This window comes from Leptonychotes weddellii, chromosome 4 (assembly GCF_054177405.1).
Source record: "Leptonychotes weddellii isolate Sample4059 chromosome 4, ASM5417740v2, whole genome shotgun sequence".
Lineage (NCBI taxonomy): Eukaryota > Metazoa > Chordata > Mammalia > Carnivora > Phocidae > Leptonychotes > Leptonychotes weddellii.
In genome coordinates, this window is record NC_138372.1 from 59132186 (window position 1) to 59153617 (window position 21432).

Below are 21432 nucleotides of genomic sequence, written 5' to 3' on the forward strand. Positions count from 1 at the left end.
TCATGTACGCTCTCTCATTCTCGCTCTCTCAAATAAATAAATAACTCTTTAAAAAAAAAAAAGAAACACTTGTGGGGGGGGTGTGTGTTGCTTAGAGGTAGGTGTCCTGATATAACATAGTACTGATTTTTTTTTTTAATATTTTATTTATTTGACACAGAGAGAGAGCAAGAGAGGGAACACAAGCAGGGGAAGTGGGAGAGGGAGAAGCAGGCTTCCTACCGAGCAGGGAGCCCGATGCGGGGCTCCATCCCAGGACCTGGGATCATGACCTGAGCCAAAGGCAGACACTTAATGACTGAGCCACCCAGGCGCCCCCATAGTACTGATTCTTAGTGTGGTCTCCTAACCTGCTAAATGTGAAACTCTAGGGGTAGGGCCCAGCCATCCATTATTTAAAAAAAACAACCAACCAACCTCACAGGTTTGCTTGCTGAAGTCTCAGAACCACTAAGAACCACTGTGTTATAGTTACAAACAAATCAGAATTCCTTAGTGACATTTGCTAACTACCGAAAGAAAAGTATCTACCTATAGAGGTGGCTTAGGTCAACTGGTAAATGTCCTGACTCATTCCCCAAGACGGCATTTATTCAAATTTAGTGGTAACTCTGTAACAGTTAAAAAAGTCAGTTCTCTCTCCTTCATTCTTCTTGAGATAATGTTCTCCTATATCATGATGTTGCCCTAAAGTCAGACATTTAAAATCTCAGAGCAAAAAGAAAACTTTAGAAATTAGGCAAAAACTTTGTGTAACATTTAATTTCTACAAAAGCTCAACAAACAGGGCGCCTGGATGGCTCAGTCGGTTAAGCATATGCCTTCAGCTCAAGTCATGATCACAGGGTCCTGGGATGGAGCCCTCCATATGGCTCCCTGCTCAGCGAGGAGTCAGCCTCTTCCCCCTGCCACCCCTGCCCCCCCGCTTGTGTTCTATCAAATAAATAAATAAAATCTTTGGGGGAAAAAATGCTCAGCAAATAAAAGATCACTCCAAAATGGAGGTGCATGTTATTCTTAAATTATTCTTGAACAAAATATCTAATTTCAACAGTCACAGGCCATTTGTAATATTCTGGCCCTAGTTATTACTGATGGTAAACAAAGTTAGTTTATAAAGAAAATTACATGTATCGGAGGGCGCCTGGGTGGCTCAGTCGTTAAGCGTCTGCCTTTGGCTCAGGTCATAATCCCAGGGTCCTGGGATCGAGTCCCCACATCGGGCTCCCTGCCCCGCGGGAAGCCTGCTTCTCCCTCTCCCACTCCCCCTGCTTGTGTTCCTGCTCTCGCTGTCTCTCTGTCAAATAAATAAATAAAATCTTTAAAAAAAAAAAAAAAATTACATGTATCTTCCAGGCTAACCGTGGGACTTATATCAAAGAAAAATTATGTGAAGGAACGCAGTAATCTTTCATTATGCCTTTCTTTAAAATTAAAAAAGTGAGGGGCGCCTGGGTGGTTCAGTGGATTAAGTGTCTGCCTTCGGCTCAGGTCATGATCCCAGAGGCCTGGAATCAAGCCCCACATAGGGCTTCCTGCTCAGCGGGGAGCCTGCTTCTCCCTCCCCCTCTGTCTGCTACTCCCCCTGCTTGTGCACACGGGCTCTGTCAAATAAATAAAATCTTTTTTAAAAAAATTTTTTAAGTGAAATGGGAGGGATAGAAAATAAAATAGGGAGAATTTCTGTGAGAAAGTTGCACTTATATTTGAAGCCAGCCTGAAAGGGGATATAAACTAGGTAAAGCTTTTAGCTGATTCTCAAATTTTCATAGCCTATAACTTGATTTTATAATGTGTACACCACAATGTTACACTGTTCATAAATATAAAATAAATACCTTAAAAGTAAAATGGCTTAAACAAACTGCGACTTTTTTCTTGGGGGGATGGACACTCACCGTATTCTTTAAAATAACAGAGGATACCACAGGGTGTCTGTCATAAAAATTAGAATAGGAATCACTGCTTGAAAGGAATTCAAAGAATGAAAAGAAAGCTGCCAAGTCATAGGAATAAAGTCCAAAAAGCCATTAGCTGGTCAGGAATGCTGTACCAAAGTGTACAAAACAAAATTATTAAGTGGGGGGGGGGGGGGAAGGCTGAAGTACTGTTGTAGGCCAATCAATGACAGAAATTAAAAGAATCCTGTTTGCCCAAAGAACACTAAAACACAGAAAGGGTCTACCACACAATCTGAAAGTAAGGCTTTTCTTTGATGTCCCCTTCTAAGAGTTCTTGAAATCATGAATGCAACGGGAAAAATGTCTAAGTCAAAGTGTTGAGATCTCCAGGTATAAACTACATTGAGTTCTAGGACTTCTAAAGCAGGATAAAAATGCAATAATGTTGATAAACAAAATTCAAGTTCAAAAACAGACAAAATTATTCTATGGTACTAGACATTAAAATAGTGGTTTCCCATGGGATAGGGGGTAGTGTTAATGAGCACAATAGGACACAGACAGTTTGAGATTTTGATAATGTTCTGCTTCTTAGTAATGATTACACAGGTATGTTTACATTGTGAAAATTCACTGAACTGTAAACTTATGAGAACTTTCTGTATTACACTGTAATCATATTTACATTTTCTTTAAAGCAGGAAGCAAATAAAGGACACTTCTCCCTCAGAAAATGAAATGTTACTGCAAAAACAAACATTAAAAATATCTATTTAGTGGAGACAGTTCAGATTAAGAATTACAGGTTTGGTGTGAGTACAGTTAAGATACAGAAGTATTATAAAGTTCCTCAAGCGCTAACAGTAGATAAATCTCACAAACACACACACCTTTCTCAGGAGAAAAAATTCTTGGCACCTCCCTCTATAATACTGTCAAGCTAAATAAAGCATTATTTCACCTTATTTATGAAACACAATAAATCTGTTTTCTAATGGGGAAGTGTTTAAGAACTACAGGATGTATTCCTTAAGCTTCTGACCAATTTAAAAAAAAAAGGAAAAAATCTAGTAAGAAAGGTATAAATAACTGCCAGAATACAATTAGCGATTGTTATTTCCTGGACCACTTGAGTGCCATTTGCAAAATCAACTTATCCCTTACAAAGTAAGCACAATTCCGGTAGTAATAAAAGGTGTAAATTATGTTCCAATCCCATTAAATCTCATCCCAATCCAAGGAAGAAAGAAATTCCACCCCATCAAGTTCTTCACCTGCAATGCTCTTTATGTGATCCCCAAGCACAGGACACACATTTTTTCAAATATTTATTTTCAAATATTTATTATGATTTCACAGTCACAAAGTTAATCTCGTTTTTCTTCCTAGCATTAATGCAATCATAACGATCTGTAAACAACACAAATTGTTAGTCATTATTTAATAAAGTAATAGCTTTGGAGACTTCACAGCTTTAAAATATAAGTAAAAATGGGGGGAGGGGGGGGTGGGAGGATGGGTTGGCCTGGTGGTGGGTATTGAGGAGGGCACGTTCTGCATGGAGCACTGGGTGTTATGCACAAACAATGAATCATGGAACACTTCATCTAGAACTAATGATGTAATGTATGGGGATTAACATAAGAATAAAAAAAAAAACATAAAATATAAGTAAAAATAGCTCCCTTTTTTCAAAAATTATTTTAAGATCTTGAGTAATTATTTCGTAAAGAAAAAAAAACCCTTCATAAGCAATAAAAACTTTATAGATATTGAAAATGCTCTCCTTGGCATGGATGGTCTCACTAATGCTCACCTGGAATTTCTTATTGATTATTAAATGTCAGTACATGTGCCACACTGCTGTTCTTAACAGTTGAAGAAGAAAGGTATTGAGATTCTGTAACTAGAGTCCTAGAACTGCCAATTAGCACTTTTTCATTAAATAGAGGCATATGATGTCAAACTACACATTACTATTTAATAAAGGACACCTTAATCACACATCCTAAACTGTTGAACTTAGCAGTTTATTTCTAATTCCACAAAAATCTACCAAAATAGTTTTTCTCTTTATAGCCTCTAATACTGTACTCTTAAGTAGTTTCATATTTCGTCCATTCAAGAAAGGAGAGGGGCACCTGGCTGGCTCAGTCTATAGAGCATGCGACTCTTGATTTCGGGGTTGTGAGTTCGAGCCCCACATTGGGTGTGGAGATTGCTTAAAAATAAAAATCTTAAAAAAAAAAAGAAAGGAGAAATTACTTCACTTAACCTTACTTAATTCTGTGGTATGGGAAAAGAACTTAGAATTTTGGTTGACAAGAAAAGGAATTATAAAACACTGTTTTGTACAGAATGAGCTTTATTATCCTCAATTTGTAAAGTGCTCTTAAAAATCAATATGAAAACAAATATCACAATAAAAAGATACCAGGTCAAAAGACAGTAGATGTGCCTTAAGAATCTTCTAAAAAACAGTACTAATATTTTTTAAAGTTTGGGATAAAAATAAAAAAGACTTAAAATGTAAAAATGAAACACAAAACAATGAGAAAATAAAGGATTATTTAACAGAGTTGAGACAATTACCAATTTGGAGGAAAACATTTATATTCTCACTTCACACCAATACCAGATGAGATAAACAGTTAAATTTACTTAAACCTAATTTATAAAAACTAAAAGAGACAGTATTAAATCAGTATTGTTTATTTATTACACTTCCAGAGGAGGAATTTCAGAAGTTCAAAAGTAGAACAAAATTAGGTCGAAATATTTGATTAACATTAATTTCCAAATTGTTTATCTAAATTCACAAAAGAAATACATCTATTAATAATGTTTCACCTCAGTAGTAGGCTAAGAAAAAAGTGGTATGACTTACACCCCGTGAAGTTTTTATAAATAATACTTAATATAGAGATATAGAGCAATAGCCACTTCAACATGAATATAAATTGATCCTTTTGGTAAATAGTGTGACAGATATACTTTAAAAGCCTTTAAAAATACACCTAAAAATCACTTCTGGTGTTGGCAATATACGAAAGATAATACTATATACAGGAAATTATCTTATATATATATGTTCTTCACACTGTTATTTATATATGCAAAAAATTAGAATACGGCAATGTTACATCTACACATAGGACATCATACAACCACTTATAATTATGGTTATGAAGACTCATTGTGAGAATGGAAAAATGTTACCTAACATTAGATTAGAAAGCAGAACATGGTATTAAATGTTTTATTTGCAAGTATATAAAAGATGTATTTTTTAAATAATGTAATTAGTATATCAAAATGTTAATATGGTTATATTAATTCCTGATTTAAAATTCCCAAGTCAGCCATTAAAGTCATTAAAACACACACACAACACAGTTTATACTTAAATACTATCTATCATTACTCTAACAATGAAGAGAGAAAAACAGTTTAAATTAACATATTAAAAGAGACTGAAAAGGCAAGCAAAGCAACAAAGAAAATCCACTACAAAATGAAACATTTCTCACCTCAGGACACTCACCAGTGCTAAGGATGGAGACTCAGTATCAGTGTTCAAAACTATAGAACTGAATTATTGAACTGGTCATTGACAAATTCTAATTATTTGCTTCAAAAATTCCTTTATTAATAAAGGTGCTAGTCTTTATAGACAACTGTTTATCACTGATATCAAATATTAAATGTAACGGAGCCTTATCTGGGAGGTAATCCCTTGAAATAATAAATAAGGAAATTAAGAAATAGATAAAAGCAATAAAATAAAACAAAGGAAATGCCATACACAACAGCATCATTTTTATTTGGTATCATCAGATGAGTTCTGTAAGTCAATTTTCCAGAAAACTGAAAGCATTAATTAACAAAGCTTTGAAAACATTTACTCATAACAATCTTTTAAAAAGACACCAATTCCTTACTTCCTTAAACACAATACATAGAATAAAAGTTTATGATTAAGGTCATTGTGTGACACACCATGTACTACTACACTTCTCTGCAATACTGTGATTCCCTCAGAAGTTAATGGTAACAGGACTGTATGTCTCTATGCAATGGCCTTAAAACACTTCTTCTATAGTTCCATCTATTTTTTAATAGCTTTTCTTCCTTTTACCTTGAAATAAAATAACATTTCAGCTATCAGTGTGCCTAACTCCAACGACCAATCCTGTGGCTTATCATCTGCGGGCTATAAAATGAGATAACTAACCCTGTTGGTGCTGCAAAACTTCTTTACTCAACTTAGGAGTTTCTGAAGAAAGACCACAGGCTTTTGGTACTTGATTACAGTTATTCTGAAGGCTCCGGATTCCTGCTGTTTCAAATGGCTGAGATCACTAACACTCAAAAAATGTTGGCTGAATTACTGAATATAACTCACAGTGGAGTTCCTAATAATAATAATAACTGAATAGTTTGATAGTCTCCTCAGGAAAAGTTACTGAACTCACTCGTCTCTGACAAGACAAAAATTACCTACCTAAATGAGAAAGAACAGCTGAAAAGAAAAAAACAGAAAGAGGTGAGAAGGACAAGTTCAAATAAAATAGCAAAGTCTATACTTCCGTGGTGTTAGAAGTCAACACTTAAGACTTTGGGAAATATTCACTGATCAGTACTTTTAAAGTATAATTACAGTGGTTATCAGAGCATTTAACCACAGAAATTTGTACCACAATGTATACCACATCTATATTAAATACTACTTGAAAAATCAAAAAGTCTTCCAGCAAATATTCCTTGCAGTTAAATCCAGACTGAATTTTCATATGAAATTAGACAAGTTTTTTTAAAAAGCACCTGCAACATATTCTCACTGACATTTCTGGTCAAGTAATTTCCTATCTCTCTTGGACACTGGTTCAAGAGATGAGAAATAAAATTTATATTCTTGATGTAACTAATATGTAACATAAGTATCAACACCATATAGTTTACAAAATTATAGGTCTATAGAAATTAGCATTGTTTCAAACCCCAAGAAAAAAAATCTGTGAGGACAGATCAGTAATGTATTATCACTGTTATTAATTTCCTCTGATCACTGAAGTTTATCAGCTCTCACAGATCACTTTTATGACAATTTGAGAAAAGGGAAAATAAATTTCTTGGTTATTTAAGTTTTACTCAAGCAAATTCAGATCATGTGAGATACAGGCCTCTTCCTCCTCAGATTTTCTCAGTATATTTCCACCCAGTACCTCAGATAAGTACTAGTCTCTAAAAGACTGGTAACTCTCTCTTGGGCACCTGGGTGGCTCAGGTGGTTAAGCATCTGCCTTCGGCTCAGGTCATGATCCCAGAGTCCTGCGATTGAGTCCCACATCGGGCTCTCTGCTCAGCAGAGAGTCTGCTTCTCCCTCTCACTCTCCCTCTCTCTCAAATAAATAAATAAAATCTTTAAAAAAAAAAAAAAAGGACTGGTAACTCTCAAAATCCACTACCAAAAAGAGTTTATAAAGCAAAGTTGTAAGAAACATGTATTATCTCAAGAATGAGTTGCACACAGGAACTACCTAAGGCCCAATTACCAAGCAAAACTTTGTAGATACCTTTGCAAAGGCCATTACAGAATTGTGACCTTACAGTCCACTGTCATTTTCACAATTTTCTACTTCTAAAAATAAAATATACTCAGCAAATGTTATTTAACAAGAGCTTTACCTAACTAAAGAATTCACAAAATTTCAATTAAGTATCAAATTCAGTTGCTGACTTTTTATGACAAGTGACATCAAGCAATATTTGAGGTAACTGAAAACCATTTAAAAAAAGTTTTAAGAGGAAAAAATTGCCTGGAATTACAGATTCCAAATTCTGGTCAACTCAAATTGCCCTCCAACCGTAATGAACCTGCTACCTCCTCTTAGATCATGGCTCTGTCAACCTTCTACCATCCTCTCCTTTCTGTGCAACTTCTTCAATTTCATCTCAGTATCCAACTACACAGTCCCCTGTCTCCTTTTCCTCTTTCCCACATCAAACCTCTCAACACTCTTTCATTCCCCAACGTTCCTACTTGAACTATTACAACAGAAAACCACACTGCCCAAGAAGAGTGAAGTCACTTTCATGTGACTGATAGTAATACTGCTAGTAGGTTTGGGGGGAAAATAAAAAAATAAAAAAAAAAAATAAAAAATCACAAAATGCTGCTTAGTAACTTCTGAGTTGTACATTTGTTTGTATTAACTAGTGATATACCTACCACTCTCCTGCTGAGCTCACTAAATTGCAGAGTCAGAACTATTTAACTAAGCTGATAACTTTTAAAACTTCTGGAAAACTACCATACACATACTTGGGTTATAATTTAGAAAATATAAGTATCACAAAATATAAGCATGAATATAAGGATAAATATATAACACAAATACTAAACATAAAAATATAAAGCTCAACTCCTTATTTCTTTAAATCCTATTTTACATGGATTTTATTTCGGTGCAAAGCTAACTAGCATACTAAATCTCTAGGACAAAAATAATGCTATCCCTCAAGATACTTTCACAAAACCGTTATCACCAAAAAATCTGTACAAAGAATTTTCTTTTTAAAAAGAAATATACATATATCTGTCAAGACAATAGGCATATATCACTAAATAAAAATTTAGGTGAGTAGAAAAATTTTTACTGATTGCTAATGTTGTGATAGTGTATCCTAAAACACCACTCCACTTCCTCCTCTTCGTTAAAAAAAAAAAAAAAAAAAAATACATAGAATAGTACACAGCTACCCTAAGAACGGTTACAGAGATTTAAGACTGAGTAAGGCAACTTGGCAGAGTGTAACAGGGAGCGTTTTACTCTATATACTTCTCTGTATTAAGTGTAAAGGCAAATAACACTTTCATAGCTTAACAAAAAATTATGAGTGGATTACCTAGTTATCTGATTAGCTTTGTAATTAACTTCCCACTACGAATACTAAATAAATTCAAAGACTGTTCAAGAATATGAAAAAAAATACTGTAAATTCATTTCTGGTAAGACATCGAAAGTTGGAGAAAAATTAATTTTGTCAAACTCATTTAAAGAAAAACCAAACCTTGATATCAAAGTTTATGAAGACAAGTTCGGTTTTAACTAAAATTTTGACTTAAAACATTCCACTATTACTTTAAACATATGACCCAAAACCATCCCTGAACATCAAAGATGGCAACCTCATAATATAGTAATCAAAATCATATCGATAATTATGAGTTAACAGGCACGCACAAAAAGATTAAAAACGATTTTATTCTGACATCAGGTATTGTCAGAGATATAAGCGCTCCTTCCAAATACTTACAAAAATTACTGTAAATACAAAGTCAGTCAGAGTCATGAGGAAGTTATCAATGACCAAGTAAGTGGGAGTAAATGATGCCCAGAGACAAAAAATAGAAGGCGCTTAGTTTTAAGCGTCTGAGAATGGCCAGAGGAGAAAGGTACTGCAGCAGAAACAAGCGACAGAATTGGTTAACAGGTCTGGAATTCTTTAGAAAATGGCAACAAGGGGAAAAACTGACATGAACGTTTGAAAGAGCGAGCAACGGTATCCAATGGAATCGTCACGACTGCGCGAGAATGGCTCTGAACTTCCAAGGGAGTGGGACGGGGGTGGAACTATCACTGCGCGGGGGAAAAAGAGCCGGGGCTGAGGGGTGCAGACGCTTCTGCAGGTGGCGGAGCGCCCGCAGGGGGGTGGGGAGGAGGACCGTGTCGCCTCAATGGGGTCAATGTAGTCCCTTCAGGACTAAACGAAGCTAACCTAGCACGTCTCCCGGCACCAAGAGGCACTCGCTCCCGGCCCCTCCCTAACAACTTGCCTTGTAGAAAGAGTTGCGGGTCCCAGGCCCCCGGAACCCAAGGCTTCGCCATCCAGGATAACTGCTCTGCCAACAAGGTCCCGCGAGAATCGAGAGATCTCGCGATACAAACCCACTAGCATCTCGCGAGTTTCCTCTAGAACCAACATGGCGGTACAGGGAAATCGGCATTTCGGAACTTGGACAGTGCTTCATTAACGGACTGGAGAATGTGTAGAACAGGGAAATAGCAGAAAGTCTTTTCCGCCTTTTATTTCTCATCTATCCCCCCTAGTAGAGAAGAAAAGCGGTAGAAAACCCTAAAGCCTCCAATGACTACTGTTATACCACACGGACAACATGCTCTGCCTCAACCAGCCTCCCAGCCTGTCACGTGGAGGCAGATTCTCGGCGTGCCCGTCACGTGGGCCGCTCGCTACTAAGCGAGCGCGCGCTTGTCCTCCCAAGAGCCCTCCCCGCCCCCTATCGCCCGCGCACACGTGCGCGCGCACCCCCACCCCACGTGGGGGCTTCGCCGTCGCTGCCGCCGCCGCCGCCTCCAACCCACCCCCTCCCGGCACTCAGCTCTAAATCCGGGTCCCAAAGTCGATGGTGCCCCGGGTTCCCTCCTCCTCCATTCTCCCTACCCCATGTCTGGCCCCCACCACATGGCCCGACCGGCTGCTCACCTTTCGCGCGGGGCAGGGCGCCGGGGGCCACTCGGGGAGGCGCCGCCGCCGTGGCCGCTCTCTGCCCCCGCCACGGCACTTGCTCGGGTGGCCGCCGCAGGAAGCTCGACAGCGGCGCCGCGGCGCTTCCAGGTGGGTCCCCGCCTCCCGCTCCTGCCACTTCCCGCAGCACCAGCGGCTCCTTCCGGTCCCCTCCTCTCTCCTCGCTGGGACGGACGGGCGGGCGGCGGCGGCTGCAGGCGCGCTCACTACACCGCCTGCTGGTAACCGCGGCCTGTGCAGCGCCGGAGGCCTGGGAGCTGCCGAGGTCCGCCCCCGCGGTCAGCCCTCCTCCCTGCACGAGGGTTGGTCTTCTGAGGGCAGGACCCAGTTCATCCCCTGCAGTAGTCTTAACTCGGCCCTTTGCTTTTGTTGGGGAAAGGCGTCGCTGTAGCCCCGCTGTTGGAAGTCTGCTTCATCCTGCCCTTTGTGGCCTCTTGAAAAATTTGGACACGCTAGCTCCCTTAGCGGTGTGGTCTCAACTATATATAGATATTATATATGCTCCTGCCTACTTCATCTCCAACCACACGACCCCCAGCTCACCCCTTTGGCTTTGTGGCTGTTCTACAATGCACAGGCTCTGTCCAGTTCAAGACTTTAAGCTTGCCTCTAACTAGAACTCTTAAGATCTCTTAACTCTTTGATGTTCAATGTATACTTCAGTTCCCTTCTCGAAGGTCAACATCTGAGGCTTCCAGACCACTTTATCCAAAGGAGCACGGTCGCACCACCGCTCTTTCTTCACCTGCGTATATTTCTTCCTAACTGTTATCACTTAGAGAATGTCGGTCTCCTGCCACCAAGGTGAGATGCATAAAGGCAGGGATTTTGTAACTTTTGCTCATTGCTGTGTCCCCAGACCTGTGTCAGGCACAAAGAAGTCTTTAAGAAATACTATATTAAAACATGACAACAGGGGCTTGTGGCTGGCTCAGTCGGAAGAGCAGGCGACTCCTGATCTTGGGGTTGTGAGTTTGAGCCCCACCTTAGGTATAGAGATTACTTATATAAATAAATAAACTTTAAAAAAATAAATAATAAAACATGTTAACAAACTATATTGGGCATGCAGGAAAATTAAAGCCCAATAAACATTGATGGAGGTAAGTACTTCCTTTGGGTTCATAGTTCCATTGACACTCTCACCATTTATGAGCTGTGGAAAAGCTGAGCTAGATCTCCTTCCTTGTCTAAAGTTAAAAAATATTCCAAAAATATAAAATCCAGAAGCCATTTTAACTGGAGCGCTCCTGCATTTGTCAAGTACTACTACTTCATTGCTTTTGTTTTCCTTGTTTTTGGAACTTTTTTTTTTCACGCAAGTGGATAACGTGCCTCCTTTTTTTTTTTTCTTGTAAGTTATTAAATGGTTGAATTGACTTTTTGTATTTGTTTTAGTTGAGAGTTCAACTCAAAATAGCATCTGCTTCCAGACAAAAGGTGACAAGTATATTTTTATATTAACACATCAACAAGCCTTTACTGAACCTAATTGGTTCCAGGCCCTATTCTAGGACTAGAGTCACAAAAATAAACAAGATTTCCCTACCTTGCTCTATATACTTACAGAACCAAGTTCTATGTATAATAACTGTAACAACCATCTCTTCTAGAACCCTATGCGACAGGCAATATGCTATGTACTTTTTATCACTTATCCTATTTTAATCTTCCAACAATCCTGAGATAGATACTATTAATGTCGGGCACCAAAAGTTACTTCTCAGATACCCTTCAGAAATGAAGGACTTATTACCAGCAGTCAGGAGTGTTCCATAGACAGTCATGAGCTGTCAGCCTCTTCTGGTGTTGTTCAGTGTCACACCTTTTCCCAAGGAGGCCACATCCAAAATGACTGATCAGTGTAGAGCCACTAGTAGTATCTATCAGGATTGTTGGAAGGGGGGCGTCTGGGTGGCTTAGTTGGTTGGGCGTCTGCCTTTGGCTCAGGTCATGATCCCAGAATCCTGGGATGGAGCCCCACATCTGGCTCTCTGCTCAGTGGGGAGCCTGCTTCTCCCTCTCCCTCCCACTTCTCCTGCTATGTGTGTGTGTGTGTCCATCAAATAAATAAATAAAATCTTTAATAAAATCTTCCTTGTTGGAAGGACTAGCCCTCTCACCTCAACATGGGACAGTTCTAATGGATCATCATATCTGCAGAACAACTTGCATCAGCTGATGCATCCCATTAAGATTACATCACGGCTTGACTTCTTCCTCTGCCCAGTTCTTCCCTAACCTCACAAATGATGATCCTAAGAGCATTTCCTAATTAATCTGCACACCAGTCATGTAAGTATCTGGATCCTGGAGAACCCGACCTGTGACTCTTCACATTTTTCTGATGAGAAAGTGGGCTTAGAGCGGTTATGTAATTTGCCCAAATTTGAACTGCAGAGGTTCTATGTAGAGATATAAATATTGTGGGAACAGAGGAGGTTTGGGAAAGGCTTTTTACAAGGGTTGGCATTCGAGTTATAGCATGAGTTTGCAAAGCAGAGAAAAAAGACTCGTCAACTGAGGGAACTGCATGAATGAGTGTACAGGAATGTGAGAGGGGAACTACAAGTAGCCCCAAGTGGCTGGGTTCTAGGGTCTTTGGAACAAGCACTAAAGAGATAAGGGGGAAAAGACCAGTTCATTGATGGTAAAAAAGATAGCAAAGGAGAGAAAACTGTAGGCTTGGGTGTTGATCCTGGCCAAGTAGAAAGGGCTAAGAGTCCCTCAAATCTTCAATTATCTAAGAGAGGGAAAAGGAGCTTCCTTGCTCTCAGGAGGAACCACAGCCAAGCTCACTGGTGAAGGTCACTCCCTAATTATGATATATCCCATTTGCCCTTTGTTATTTTCATCTAGGATCACAGAATACTGAAGATGGAAGAGACTTCAAGATCATCTAATTCAGGGGTTTGTACAATATTTACTGAAGCACTGGCGTTCCTTTTATAAACACAATCTTATGCCAGAATCCAGCACATAATCCAAATAAAATGACCTGGGAATTGGCAACCACTGACACCTCCCTTGTCCCTTACTGTGGCCTTTAAGGCGCTGCCTCAGAACGTGTTTGGAAAACCATTGATATAGTTCATTCATTTGTTCTTTTACTTTTTCTTTTTTTTTTTTTTTAAGATTTTATTTATTTGAGAGAGAGAGAATGAGAGACAGAGAGCACGAGAGGGAGGAGGGTCAGAGGGAGAAGCAGACTCCCTGCCGAGCAGGGAGCCCGATGCGGGACTCGATCCCGGGACTCCAGGATCATGACTTGAGCCGAAGGCAGTCGCTTAACCAACTGAGCCACCCAGGCGCCCTACTTTTTCTTTTAATAGACATGCTGGGAGCTGTACAAGGTGCTGGAGATACAGTACTAAACAAAGCAAGCATAGACCCTACTCTTACAGATCCTATAGTCTAGGGAGGGAGGTTGACATTCAAGAAATAATTACACAAATACTGTACATAAATTCAAACTGATAAGCACCATGAATAAGAAGTACAGGTCACTATGAGAGTATGTCCATAATACCTCAAAGTACATGGTCTAAGGTCTTTAGAAAGAAGAAAAAGGGAGGACTTCCTGAGGAGGAAACATTTAGGACCTAACGTATGAATGTGCATTTAGGACTTAGTCAAAGGGTGTGGAAAACATTATAGAGAGAGAGAAGAGTTGATGCAAAGGCCCCTATGAGGATGGAACTTAAAACTACTTATTTGCTTACTACCAATACTACTACTATGACCAGAGATAAGCTACTTTTTCTACATATATAAAATATGATATGAAATAATGTATCCTAATTGCTATTGTTAGGTCATGTTTTCCATGTCATATTATTCAGAAACCCCAAGTGGTTATGTAATTTATTTAGCCATTTTTCTTTTGGGGGGTATTCAGGCTACTCTACTTTCATACTATTATAAATGACTGGTTTGATGAATGCCCTTATATTCAAATATGTATCTAGATGTTTGAGGGGCTAAATCTTCAAGATTTGGGTAGCTGATTGTGTTGGTATGTTAAAAGAGAGTCTAGGATTTCTGGGTTGTGTGACTGGGGAGATGGAGGTGTCATTGAGGACCACAGGAAATACTAAAGTAGGAGCAGGCTTAGGGGTGGAAATGATGTGTGCCATTAGAGTATGCTGAATTTGAAGTAGCTCATACATCCAAATGAAGCTGCCCAGGAGTCAGTAGAATATATGTGTCTGGGATGCAAGCCATAGGTCAGAAGTGGAAGTACAGATTTGGGAGTCTTCAACATATAAGCAGTAACAGAAGCCTGGGTTTGGATCAGGTAATCTAGGGAGAGCACAAAGAGTGAGAATTGAAAATACAGAACAAAACCTAGAGAAACTCAAACATTTGGAGGCAAGGAAGAAAAGAGACGACTATAGAGGAGAAACAAGGGGCCGGAACAGTAAAAGAAAAACTGGATAGAATGGTACCCCCCAAACCAGGGAGGAGGTAATTTGAAAGAGAGTCATCAAGTTATGAGAGAAATTTGCCAGCCATCTATTTTGTGCCACACACTGTGGTAAGCACTAGGAGTGAACAAGACAAATCCTTCTGGTGCTTATTGTCTAGTAGGGAAGATGTTGTACACCACCTAAAAAACCAAGATATTTGGCAGATCTTTAAAAAAATTATACCTTGCTTATTTCTAAAAACACATGGCTTACAAAAAAATTAATAGGCAAAATCAAATTTAAAATAATTAAAATGGGAAAATTCAGACAACAAAACAAGAATGCACAGAAATACATATTCTAGGGTCCTGAACACTTTTTTTTTTGAAGATTTTATTTATTTATTTGACAGAGAGAGCACAAGTAGGCAGAGGGAGAGGGAGAAGCAGGCTCTCCACTGAGCAGGGAATCCAACGTGGGGCTCGATTCTAGGACTCTGGGATCATGACCTGAGCTAAAGGCAGATGCTTAAGGACTAAGCCACCCAGGAACCCCCTGAACACTTACTTTAATTCTGGCAGATGTTGTAATAAGGAAAAACAAGATCAGTTATGATAGTCTCAGTATCCATAAGATAATAACAAACCAGTTGCTCAGAGGAGTACTAAGACCAGAGATAAATTTGTCCTACAATTTCTCAAAACAAGACTATATTATATAGTGAACTGTATCTTCAACAGCATCTTTATAGTAAATCCTACAACTAATTTTGTGGGGCTCTTTATTAAAACATCTCTTCACCTAGGCTGAAGGCAATTTTTTTAAGCTTGGAAGAGGTAAATAGCATAGCCCAGGTAAGAAACTCTTACAGTCTAATTTAGCACAAGGAAAGATTTGAAAGTTTCAACATTTATTACATCACAGACCCTGAACCACTATCCTTTCATTTTCTACAATTCATTTACAGGGTGAAGATTTTGAAAAAGTCCCTCAAAAGGAATCTAGAATGAGAAAATCATCATTTTGCAACCTGTAATGAAAGCACTGATTCAGGCAGTACTCATCAGTAGATAAAACTATTAGTGGAAAAGTTGATCAGTAACTTTACAATGGAAGAAGTGGGTTCTCACCATCTGAACCCAGATCAATCCTTGTATCATTAAAAGTGGAACAACCAAGTATTGTGTGACTCCCTCCTACTTCCTTCCCCATGCTTTACCAGGCTGATAAATTTGTTAGATGGTTATATTGGTGTCTCCCAATGAACTGCCTTTTGGTATTCAGGCCCTCACATGGTTCCCTCCCAACAGAAGATAGCAGAAATGACACTATGTCAGTTCCAGTCCTAAACTTTATTTATTTATTTTTTAAGATTTTATTTATTTGACAGAGAGAGACACAGTGAGAGAGGGAACACAAGCAGGGGAAGGGACAGAGGGAGAAGAAGGATCCCCACTTAACAGGGAGCCCGATGCGGGGCTCGATCCCAGAACCCTGGGATCATGACCTGAGCCGAAGGCAGATGCTTAACAACTGAGCCACCCAGGCGCCCCCAGTCCTAAACTTTTAGAAGCCTGCAGCATTTTCTTTCACCCTTTTGGAATCCACTGCCATCCAGTAAGATAGATCAGGCTGTCCTAGAGAGAAGCCACATGCAGAGGTCCTGGATGCTAGGATCCTAGAGAAATAGAGGCCTTGATGGAGATGAATGTTGTGGCTCAGCCAACAGCACCAAGGCCCCAGTTACGTTAGGAGCCTTTTTGAACCTTCCAACATAGTGTGTCTGCCAACTCAGTGCAGCCTCATGAGTGACTCCAGACAACCCACAGAATCATGAAAAACAATAAATCCTTGTTTTAAAGTTTTGAGGACTCTGTTATGCTACAAAAACATAGCCTTCAACCTGAGTAGCATCAGGACTGGTTAGCGAACTACACCTGCTGCTATATTCATGAACAGTCTCAACCTTCAGTGTCCACAGGTCCTTGGGCAGTTCCCATGGCTGAGAAAGAAAATTGGCCTTAAACCCAAAGGGCTTATCTGATAAATCTATACCTGAATAGTGGCTATCATAATTATGCCTTCATAATTTTGCCAGGCATGAGTTACTTAAGTCATTATCTACTTAGCAATTAAAGCCATGTTGGGGCATGGACTGGGATCCTGGCCTTTTCTGCCATTGGTGACATGTAAAAAGCACTGTAGGACTGTGTTATCTGTCCGGGCATATTACCTGCCCCCCAAATTGAGGAGAGAGATACATTTACTATGTACTTTATATCTTTTAAAGCATTTCCTTTCACAACAACCCAAGAAGGCAGAGATTCATTTTGCACATGAGGAAACCAAGGTCAGGGAACTTGTCAAGGTTATACATACAGCTAGTAAGTGGCAGAGTCCATGTTCAAATATGAGCAACTTAACTACAGTACATCGATTGCATTAATAGCGTTAATTGTTCGTATCTCTCTGTATCTACACTTTTGCCATGTGACTTTTCAGTTCCTCTCATTAAAAGTAGATTTTATTCTCACCTCCCTTATTTCTGGGTTTCACCACGTAACTTGGTTTGGCCAATGAGATATTAGTAGATAGGACACATACAGAGGCTTGAAAACAACTTGCGCCTCTGCTGTGACCAAGAGAACTAGCCTGGTGAAGAACACAAGAAACAGAGCCCAACACAAATGAGTGAGCTCAGCCAAGGTCATAAGACCTTCCTCGCCAATTCCCACTGACTGTAAATACATGAGTGAGCCCAGCTGAGATCAGCCAAGGCCTGATTAGCTGAACTCCACAGACTTGTAAAATAACTAAATGTTTTTGTGTACCACTGAGTTTTTGTGGCTGTTTCATAGCATTATTGCAGCAAAAGTAACCAATACAGGGGCGCCTGGGTGGCTCAGTCCGTTAAGCGTCTGCTTTCAGCTTGGGTCATGATCCCAGGGTTCTGGGATCGAGCCCCACCATCAGGCTCCTTGCTCTCTGGGGAGCCCGCTTCTCCCTCTCCTCCCCGCTTGTACTCTCTGTCTCTCCTCTCTCTCTCAAATAAATAAAATCTTTAAAAAAAAAAGAAATTTACTTGTGACTTCTGAGAGAAGAATAGGTTTTGGAATCAGACACATCTGGGTTTGAATTCTGATGCTTAGTTGTGTGTGCCTGGGCATATTAATCTGTAAACATGTTTAGCCTAGTGCCTAACATTTGCTAAGAATTCAGCATTAGTAGTGATTAGTAGTAGTTGTGTTATTATTAAAACAGTGTCCAATAGCCTGTTTTTTTCCTCCCTGAAGAAATAGTTCTTACCTAATCCCCTGACCTGCAATCCTTCAAAATGGTAACAAGTATATTCAAACTCTCACCTTGGAGAGTTAGGGGAGTAGCTTCAAAATACAGGGAAATTGCCTCTTTTTGATACAATTAACCACACATAATATTCCAAAGTTTGTTACGAAAATAGTAATGCTACTAACGAATGTAACTAATCCTATAATCTGTTTCAAAAGAATGCCCGGAGATATTATATAATGGTGAATAACAGCACTGTTATGAAGTTACATTGACTCTAGCTGGAGTCCCCTATCTGCCTTCTCTTTGCAGTGTGATTTGGGACAAGCCACTTGACCTAAGTCATAAGGTTGTAATGAGGATTAAATATAAGTAAAGCACTTTAGTAGGTTGACTAAAACATCATAAATATCCAATAAATGGCAAGCAGTATTAAAAACAAACTTTTTGATTATCTCCTAATGCCAAAATTACAATAAACGCTGGTAATTCAGAGACAGATCAATAACGTTCAATCCATGAAGAGGGTCATACTGTAACTATGAGGCAGGAGAAAACTTAACACTAGATATATCTTTTAAAAATTGAAATACATCTTAATGATTGATTAAGCTCATCATTTCATTAAACATCAAAACTTTAAATTCTATACCAAAATGACTTATTTTGCATACCTCTGATTAAGAAATAACAGGAAGATATTATATATTAATAAACTTTATACTTTTCACTCACTCTTAATATCCATTAAGTAAATTCAACATCCAAGTTATAAATTTTAAAATCATTTTTATTGAACTAATTATAACAATACTGTTTGAGCTGGTGGCAGTTGCCCCACACCAAAACAAACCCATTGTGAATGCTATTCAACATCCTCAAAGTAATCCAGTTTGTTTTTATACTTGGAATATAGCTAAACTTTTGACATCACATAATCAAGCAAATAGCGGTGCATACTGCATACTATATTATCCAAAAAGACTTTATGCATTTCATTAAAAAAAAAAATCATTTTGCAAGTGGCTTTAGCTTTATCAACAATCTCATCAACACATTCCATACTTCATGCTCTCAAAATTAAAAGTACCCTAAAACTAACTAAGTTTTTTACTGATTTTAATGAATACTATCCAGGGTTATAGGAATTAAAGTTTAACATTTTACAGTATAAGAGGCAATAAGTTACAGATATATGCTGACACAAATTCCACTCAAACTAAATACATCCTTGATACATTCAAAAAGACATACTGTAAATATTAATATGCTAGTTTATATGCTGCAGTGCAAAAGAAGTGACACCCTAACGTTTCCTGAGCTTTAGGAAATTAACATTTTTCTGACTACAATTCTCAATTTAAAATAGGCTCTTTATTATATGAAGCCATGTCAAAACTATACAATTAAATTAGGGTTTTGGAGAACTGAAAAGATTGGTCAGTGTTATGGTGTGTTAAGGTAATGAAAAAGTTTCCAAAGCAAAAGTATTTACAAAACTATAAAGGACAGTATGGATTTGCATGTAGTATAAAGATCAAAGATAACCTACTGATTACCAAATGATCACAATTATCCCTTCTCTTTCAAAAATATTACACTGAAAGACTTTATGGTAAGTTATCTAGCATTAAATATACCAACCTGTAGTATATCACACATTTTAACACATTCTTCCATAATGCCCAGTTAAGAAGGAATAAAATAGTAAAAATCAAGAAAATAAACATGCTTTTAGGAATGTTTTTGCATGTGTATGTGAGAGGAAATGAAAATGATTTCTCATTAGAACTCTATACCCTCAAAATTACAAAGACCGAGTTTCTACTTCAATTTTTTCTTCTGCTTGTAGTATATCAGGGTCAACGTGAACAACTGGAGGTCGTAGAATAACTTCAGGCCCTCCACCATATATAGACTGTAGAAAATTCCACGTTTCTTCAGAAATCTGACCAGAATCTGCTCCTAGAATTAAGGGCAAATAGAAAGAATAATATTTACAAACCTACATATTCATATTGCAAAACCTTCATAATGTACCCCCCAGCATGAATCCTCCAGGGATAAATGAGAACTAAGGGAACACAAATTTCCAGACTACCAGCCCATTATGGTCCTAGTATTTTTTCCTAGCTCCTATCAACAGCCTTAAACCTTTCCTCAGATAACAAACACTGGCAGCTTTTCTACTATTTGTTCTCCTTCATATATGAATTATATCATTAGGCTGGGTAAAAAAGTGGCACAGATGGCTAGTAATGTTATATTCTTAACAGTGACAAATGGCTTAAGTATTAGTCAACTTACCTTGCCTGAGCATCACATTGCCACATTTAGTGACTGCAATTTTAGTGTTATCAATAGGACCTGGAGGATCTAAGTCAAAAGGAAAAACAAAGGATCAAAATGCATACTTTTCAAAGAAATGTACCAAAGAATTATGTATTTCTGTATCTGAAATAATTGAGGGATGTAACTATGTAATCAAATTGATTATTTTGGGGTGCCTGGGTGGCTTAGTCATTGGGCGTCTGCCTTCGGCTCAGGTCATGACCCCAGGGTCCTGGAATCGAGCCCCACATCAGGCTCCCTGCTCCACAGGAGGCCTGCTTCTCCCTCTCCCACTCCCCCTGCTTGTGTTCCCTCTCTCACTGTGTCTCTCTCTGTCAAGTAAATAAATAAAATCTTAAAAAAAAAAATTGATTATTTTGTAGTCATATTATTACAGTTAATTTTTAAGCATCTTCTGAGCCTCTTCCTTTTTGGGTCTTAGTTCCCTCCCCCACCCCAAATAGAACCAAGAAAGAAAGGGAGAGAGGCTCTCTCACTACCATCTAAAATCTCACTAACTATCCATTTGATGACCACAGGTTAAAATGCACTTTTAATGTTATAAAAGAACAATTCTTTTGTAATTTAAAAAGAAATTATGTGATTCTTGAGTTATTTCAGACTGTCATTACTTAAACTAAAAACAATAAAAGCATTATAAACTGAAATGTTAAAATATATCCTTTTTTAATTTAAGGGGGAAAAAAACCTGTTTTCCCCCTGAATACAAAAGTACAGTGCATGTTTATTATCAAAAGCTAAAACAAGGGGTGCCTGGGTGGCTCAGTCGTTGCGCGTCTGCCTTCGGCTCAGGTCATGATCCCAGTGTCCTGGGATCGAGTCCCACATCGGGCTCCCTGCTCGGCAGGAAGCCTGCTTCTCGCTCTCCCACTCCCCCTGCTTGTGTTCCTGCTCTCGCTATCTCTCTCTCTGTCAAATAAATAAATAAAATC

At 38.7% G+C, this 21432-nt stretch overlaps 2 protein-coding genes across 19 annotated transcripts in view; both read right to left on the reverse strand.

Annotated features, from left to right (window-relative positions):
* Positions 1-10549, reverse strand: part of ZZZ3 (zinc finger ZZ-type containing 3) — a 101887-nt gene extending 91338 nt beyond the window's left edge. For 10 of the 14 annotated variants that reach the window (XM_031027210.2, XM_031027217.2, XM_031027216.2 and 7 more), the window contains exon 1: positions 10410-10549. The gene's annotated coding sequence lies outside the window, so the exon portion shown is untranslated. Of the gene's footprint in view, positions 1-3175; positions 3312-9741; positions 9964-10409 lie in introns of those variants that run through there. The other 4 variants (XM_081817009.1, XM_031027211.2, XM_081817011.1 and 1 more) reach the window with 4 other exon arrangements.
* An 8368-nt stretch (positions 10550-18917) lies between these two features.
* USP33 (ubiquitin specific peptidase 33) overlaps positions 18918-21432 on the reverse strand; it is a 59214-nt gene continuing 56699 nt past the window's right edge. For all 5 annotated transcript variants that reach the window (XM_081817005.1, XM_031027207.2, XM_081817004.1 and 2 more), the window contains 2 exons: positions 20456-20524; positions 18918-20113 (listed from right to left, as the gene is read on the reverse strand). In XM_081817005.1, the coding sequence (XP_081673131.1) occupies positions 19956-20113; positions 20456-20524 (227 nt within the window). In that variant the 3' untranslated portion in view covers positions 18918-19955. The remainder of the gene's footprint in view (positions 20114-20455; positions 20525-21432) is intronic.